The 7,426-nt window shown below is 27.5% G+C and overlaps 1 protein-coding gene across 1 annotated transcript; it reads right to left on the reverse strand.

The window, feature by feature from the left end:
* Window positions 1-1,965: 1,965 nt before the first annotated feature.
* LOC120091943 (acylsugar acyltransferase 3-like) lies at window positions 1,966-6,121 on the reverse strand. Its single transcript, XM_039050114.1, has 3 exons — window positions 5,824-6,121; window positions 3,189-3,800; window positions 1,966-2,581 (listed from the first exon to the last, which is right to left on the reverse strand). Exons 1-3 carry the CDS (start codon window positions 6,101-6,103, stop codon window positions 2,061-2,063), a joined length of 1,413 nt encoding a protein of 470 aa, XP_038906042.1. The 5' UTR covers window positions 6,104-6,121; the 3' UTR covers window positions 1,966-2,060.
* Window positions 6,122-7,426: the final 1,305 nt, after the last annotated feature.

Raw genomic sequence — 7,426 nt, forward strand, 5'->3', positions numbered from 1 at the left:
TTTTATATTATAATTGATGCAAAAATCCTTAACTCATTGGAGAATAAAATGACAAAAGCTGTACTACTTTATTCTTCATAATCCATATAAATTATTGTTGATGATTAAATTTTAATTTATTGTTTTTTTAAATATTAAAAATTTTGTGAGATATTAATTTACAAAATTAGTTTCTCCAACATAAGTATATAATAGATCACAAAATTTTTTATTTTGTCAAAAAATATTGTAAACAAAAATAATACATTGATGATAAAAGGATAAATAAATGATCCTAATTATACATTCATATTTTTACACATATATTTGTTCACATGATAATTGGAAAATAAATACTATGGTATATGTTAGCAACAAAAAAGTATATAGTTTGAATGTCCTACTTCTACCGTATTAAAAAAATTAATAAAACAAGTATAAACTTGAAATTTAGGATATAGACACGATATATGTCTCATCATTTATAAATGAATGTATCCATTATTCTTAAGATGTCTTGAATAGAAAAATGAGTGGAGAAAACAAAAATGAAGAAACAATGAAGTTTTATAGATTAGTGAAAAATTATCCAAAGCTCAAGTAGATTGTGAAGTTACAAAACTTTTTAATTCTAAAATTTTTAACTTTGAAATTTAATTAAATTAATGTAATATAAGTATGTAGTGGGGGTGTCATTACTTTTGACATTAATTTAACATTAATCATAATGATGATGATAAATTATTTTTTTTTTTTAAAAAAAAAAAGAAGATAAATAAACGGCCATACATAGATTTCCTTTTTATTGTGAATGTATTTTTCTTAGTTTTTTTTAAAACAAATGGCATAAAGGTAATAAATAGAAATGTAGAAGGGTATATTAGTCTTAATATATATATATATTTTTTTTTTTTGTGAAAACTCCTTCCATTTGAATATAGTATAGATATGAGAGATATTAAATGTGTAATATTTATTTAGTTGATAAAATTATATTGCTGGAATAAAATACAAGAAATGAGAATACAATTGGATATTTAATTTAACAAAAAAAGACATATATAGCATTGAAATTATGTTGAGAAGTAAATAACTTGTCAATTATTTACTATTCATTTCACAAATAAAAAATGTCAAAGACTTATTATATATAATATGTCATCAATTGTCAATATTTAATATACTTGACATGTCACAAATGTCACATTGATTAATATTCTCGACACAAAATATACATAAAAAATATATATAATTGAATGTTTTTCTTTGGTCAAATTATCCTATTATTTTTTTTATGGTGAATCACTTGATACTTTTAGAAGCATTAAGTCTATTGATATTTGACTTTTTTAAAATGTCAAGTAACTCAATTTTTGTAGTAGTATTATTTAACTATGAAAATCATAGATGTAATGATAGGGTTCATAACAATAACAAACTATCAAGATATTTCTTTATTGGCAATATATAAGTGTCATAATATGAATTTTTTGACAATAAAAATGTGTCATGATACAATATTTATTGATATAAAACATTTGTTATATATTCTTGATAATAAAAAGTGTCATGTTCAAATATTCTTGAAAATAAAAATTGTCATGGCTTAGATATTCTTGACATGAAAAAATATCACTACATATATATATTACATTTTATAACTGCCGTCAATATCCATAATACTACACCAATTAGCCAATTTTGAGTCCATTGATAGATAATCAATGTAAATTTGATAGTGATATTTATAATTTATCAATAATTATTTATTCTCACTAGAAGTCTAATTATGACATTTTTCAAAATGGTCATTGAAAACTCATATCATAAAAGGCAATACAATACTTGAAAATAACTGTCACAAATTTTAATTGGGATAGTTTCTAAATATCATGAAATCTCTATTGAAGTTGTCACTACTACTTTTTTATCTCACAAAATGAGAAAAGCTCTCATGACAGTTTCTAAATGTCATAAAATCTCTATTGTAGGTTCTGCTACTACTTTTTTATCTCAGAAAATGATAAAAGCTCTCGTGACATTTACTAAATGTCATGAAATCTCTATTGTAATTGTCGCTACTACTTTTTTATCTCACAAAACGAGAAAAGCTCTTGGTTTTGCTCAAATACTTCCATTTCCTTCTTCTCCAAGCTCAACAAAACTTCAATTCCCTCCCCATCATTGGTATCCAACAGCATAATTACATTCTTCCTTGGAAACTCAGGTATAGTAACCCATATAGGCTTTCCCCATCCAAAATCAACACTGTAGACAGGAAATTTGCACCAGCTTGAACATACATACACATTAGGAGGTTCCTTTACATTGATCAACATCTCCATTGATTCTTTGGCATATGATTTGTAAAGATTCCCCCATTCTTCAGATTTGTAATCTTTTGGGAACTTTTTACAGAACACTACTAAGTTTCTCTTCATTTTACTCACTAAGTCCCATAGCTCCATTTCCCTATGCTCCTTTGTGGTTGATGATGCTATGAAGGATGTGAGTATGTTGCCTATTAATGTTGGCAATGGCGGCTCCACTCTGTTGCGTAAGTTGATTACAAGAAGGAGTAGACTTATTTCTGGCAGACAACCTACTTTTATACCACAAATTAATACCATTTTAAATCATCGAATTACTCAAAAGTTTAAATTGATAAACGAAGGTAAATTTAATTATAACATCTCATACACTAGACAATTAAAAACAATAATACTTGTTAATAGAGGAAAAATTACTCTTTTTTTTAGTTTTTGAGCGATAAGAATATGTGTCTTTGGTTATTTCTTAAAAGTAGGTTTAAAATGTCATATGAAGTAATTTTTTTAATTATTTCAAATTAGAAAATTTATTTTTAAAAATTCTCCTCTCTTAAATTGGTTTCTTAGAAACTCATGACTAAATATATATATATATTTGAAATTTAAGGATCAAATCTACTCAGGAGGACTAAAAAAGTATTCTCTTTAATAAATCTTAAATTTAGTTTTTTAAAGTTATTTTATAGCAAAATTTGTTAAATAATAATGATAATCTTCATGCAAGAAAATAAAGTACATGTCTGAATATACTTCAAAAATTTATAATAAAAATGTTAATAGATAATAAAAGATTTTTTGAAAAATAGAAATAAACTATTACATAATTGAAAGTATAGATTAAAATTGAACCATAGATCGTCCAAAAGAATTTTAACGTACCTGTGACTGAAAATTTAGCAGAAATGGCAGCTTTGTAGATTAACGCAGCGACAAGCTGAACACGAGTTGGATTCTCTACTTTCTCAGAAACCATGGCTTTAAGAGCCGCTATCTTCGAACTTTCAAATACCAATCTCTTATTACAAACTTTTTCATTCGTTCCTAACTCATCTTGGCCAGCAGATGGGCCATCGCTCGTTCCCGACTCATCTTGTCCGCCAGATGAGCCATCGTTTGTGTCGAGTTCGGGTCGGAAAAAGGTGGCGGCATTGAACTGAGGACTCGCCGTCGGCGGATCGCCATCACGGAAGCTACGAGCAATGGAAGCCCAGTCTCTCATGAAGTTGGTTGTGGAGGTTATATCCACAAGTTTGTGATAGACAGAAACACAAATCACTTCGCCTCCACATTCAAATTGGGTCAACTGAATAGACATTAGAGGATGCAATAATCCGTGGTCCTTTTTATTCATGTCATCTAAAAGAAGCAACTTCAACCTCTCTTCCCGTTGTAAGTTGTTGTCATACATAATCTCCGACATCGGACATCCGGCCTTTGCCTCCAAGAACGTGACGCCCATGTCGTTGCAGTCGACATAACCACCACGTTGTTCTAAGATAAGAATTGTTTGGTTAAGAAAATTTAAAACTAAGTCTCAACTAACCAGCTCATTTTGGCATAGTATTTATACGATTGATCTCAATGTCAGAGATTCGATTTTCACACCTCATATATTGTCAAAAAAAAAGAAAAAACTAAATTTCACAGTAATCATAGTTAATAGGCTATATTACAAAAAGTACTAAGAAGAGGAAGAAGAATCCATTAAAATCAATTAAAATGTTAGACGGAAATGGATATATAAAACGTGATAGTGACCTCCAAAAAATAGAAACTTCAACATTGTACTATAGGTTTGGAGTCAATGCCACACTTATTCTAAGTCCTAATTTCATTTTATGACCTACACTAGAACCCAACAAAGTTCCACATGTCGATGTCCATAAATATTTTGAAGTCTCGATTTTATGAAAATATCAATATCGATTGAAATTTCGAAAACTCTATAAAAATTGATTAAACTTTTAGTTGTGGGATACTATGAACCATGTGAAACTTTTATGGCAGCTTATTAGACTATGATGGATTCTTTTTAATCATAATTTTTATAAACTATGATAAAATTTAGATATGCATTGTACATGTTTATGTAAGTGTTACGTGAACCAGAATTTCAAAAAGAAATGAAAAAATAATTACAAAATATTTAGTAATTAATTAGGACATTATATGAAACATGAAATTTTGTGTAGAAAATAATTGTAAATTATTTATTACCAAATGTATGTATCTAATACCCAAATGATGATATTGGAGCATCTAATATAAAATCTCCATAATTCTTATCAAAACTACGATATTGCTCCAAGTGAAATTTGATAGAAAATGTAAATTAAATAAATAAAAGGATAAAAAGATAAAATATAAAAGTTTGGAAAGAAGAAGAAAATTTAGAGAAAAAAAAAATAGTTGGATCGAATCTAGAAATAAAAATTAATCAAATGTCAAAGAATAAAATAAAATAAAGGATAAATTGCAAAAATCACTCCTAAGATATGATTTTAGTTGCAATTATATCCTTAAACTTTCAATTTTAAAAATAACCCTCAAACTGATATAAATATTAAAATTGGGTCAAATTAAATCCTCAAACTTACATAATTGTGTAGACTATAACATTTATATAAGTTCGAAAGTTTAAATTTTATTATTTGTGGGTTTGATTTCTACAATTATTTTAAGTTTGATGATCCAATTTTAACATTTGTGAAAATTTAGGAGTCTAATTTTTATAATTAAAAAATTGAAGGTGTAATTATAACTACACTATATTTTAGAGGTGATTTTTGTAATTTGTCCTAAAATTAAAGAAATGAGAAATTCATCTTCCAATATAGGTTTTTTTTCTTTCTCTAATGTGTCTTCCTGTATCCAATGCGTATTTTTTCCTCTTCCTTCCCAATATTGTTTATGACTTCTAAGTAAAAGGAGCTTAAGAAAACCAAAAATTTCGACATGTCGTCCAAAACCTCGATGGTCATCGAAAATGGAGGGAAAATGATTTATTCCTTATTCGACATATAACCTCTTGATAAGTCGAAATTTTGAGCTATATTAATTTCAATACATTACTTAAAATGTTACGCTATGGATACGAATAAAAAATAATATTACAACTCTAGAAAGAATATATTGTTTTTGAAATTTATTATCCGATTTAAATTTTCTAAACATGCTATTTTTTAATAATTATTATTTTAGAATTATATAACTTTTAATATATCATTCCCTATACTATATTTAATCAAATACCTTAAACCTTTTTTAGCTCCTTTCTAAAATTTTAGCATACAATATGAATACATAGGGAAAAAAAACATTGTTTTAGACTAAAAAAATAGTCTTAGAAAAAAAAATCCACGTCCTCTATGTCGTCTATGTCGTACGTTGTTTGAACATATAAAAAGTTAATAAAACATAAAATCGATGTGTTATCTACGCCCCTTAAAAATTCGTTTTTAAATTACTAAAAATGGAAAGAAAACACATAAAAATTGAAATTGTAAAATTTTACCATTCGATGAGAAATGTTTTGACTCGTTGCTTAAAATGAGACGGCCAGCAAAAGGGTAGTAGAAAGTTAAGGCTTTCGAGAGACTGTCCTTCAGCACTCGACATCGGTCGGAACTGAGATTGTCGTCGTCGTCGTCGTCGTCGATGTTGTAGAAAAAGAAGATTGGTAAGTAAACGTTAAGGGCTTCTTGATCGAACAAGCAGAGAGGGACAATTCTGAGCTCCGGTGGGGTAGAGGACAAGGGCTTGATGGTATCTTCACAAACTATTTGGAACTCCATTCTTTCTTTCTTTCTTTTCTTGGGTGTGTCCTTTTGGAAATAAAATTAGCCGGGCATATCGCTAGATAAAGGAGAGGGAGAGATTGGACCTCTTCGAATATTTTTATATTTTTTAAATGTATTTTAGAAAAATAAGAATATAACACGTGGGATGCACATGAAATTTATAAATTTTATTTTAGTATAACAAGAAAAATGTTTAAAGAAATCCTAATTGATAAAATAATCTTTTACATCGATTCACGTGAATAGGTGTAACTATAAATAGAAATTTATGAACATCTAAAGGGCAAATGGCGAGATTATATGTTAAACATATGACGTTTCATATTTATAGTTTAAATCACAATCATACACGAAATGATGTGAAATCACTTTGACTCAAATAGTTGTAATAAGTTAAATGACGTGATTGTCTGTTTAAACATATCTCCACAGTCAGATTGTGATGTTTCATATGTATGATTTAAATCACCCCAACATACGAAAGGATATTCCACTTCTTCATGTAACCATTAAAGCTGAATAGTTGTAAGGATGTAAATGATATGACTATTTGTGTTGACATATATTTACCATTAGATTGGGATGTTTCACATCTAGTGTCTAAATCACATCCATACACGAAAGTAGATTACTTAACATGTAATCAATTCAATTTGTATAACTGTAACAAAAAGTAAAATAGTAATTATTAAAAAGTGTAAGGACAAATGGAGATGTAAAAATTCTCCTCTCATAATCCATTTTATATATAGTATAGATATATACATTTTCAAACTATTTACAAAAAGGGAATGAACTCATCCCTATGAATCCTATCCCATCACTCGAACAAAAAAAAATATATATCTAAAAATTTACCACATGTCAAAATATGATTAGAGAATGTGGTTAGAATTTATAAAATAGGTGATATGCACCTAAAAGTTTATTTAGATTGGTTATAGAAAAAATTATTTTTTAAAAAAAAGACATTTTTATTTAAACTATATTGATAAAAACAATTGAAAATAATTTAAAAAATATTTTAAAAACTATATTGAAGAGTTGTGAGACAGTTCGATTAATGTTCTATTTCAAAATTAAATATTTTAAAAGTTAAATCAAAACACTGACAGTAGCTATTTATCGTTATAGTCTTACAAGAGCTTATATCAGCCGTGCATTTTACCTACTACTAAGTTGAGAGTTTATATCAGCCATACAATTTATGTAGTATTAAATATAAAAGTATTAATCAAAACCCTATTTAAAGATACGCATCCACCTTAAAAAGCGCGCATATCTATTCAATTAGTAATGGAAGATCACGTTTAATGC

The sequence above is a fragment of the Benincasa hispida genome, chromosome 11, assembly GCF_009727055.1.
Source record: "Benincasa hispida cultivar B227 chromosome 11, ASM972705v1, whole genome shotgun sequence".
Lineage (NCBI taxonomy): Eukaryota > Viridiplantae > Streptophyta > Magnoliopsida > Cucurbitales > Cucurbitaceae > Benincasa > Benincasa hispida.

What these genes read in the sequence shown, in the direction of transcription:
- LOC120091943 (XM_039050114.1), bottom strand. Translation starts at nt 6,103, where the DNA reads ATGGAGTTCCAAATAGTTTGTGAAGATACCATCAAGCCCTTGTCCTCT. An exon ending in AAAACATTTCTCATCGAATG is followed by an intron (nt 3,801 to 5,823) that starts GTAAAATTTTAC and finishes TTCTTATCTTAG; the next exon opens with AACAACGTGGTGGTTATGTC. An exon ending in TGCTAAATTTTCAGTCACAG is followed by an intron (nt 2,582 to 3,188) that starts GTACGTTAAAAT and finishes GTATAAAAGTAG; the next exon opens with GTTGTCTGCCAGAAATAAGT.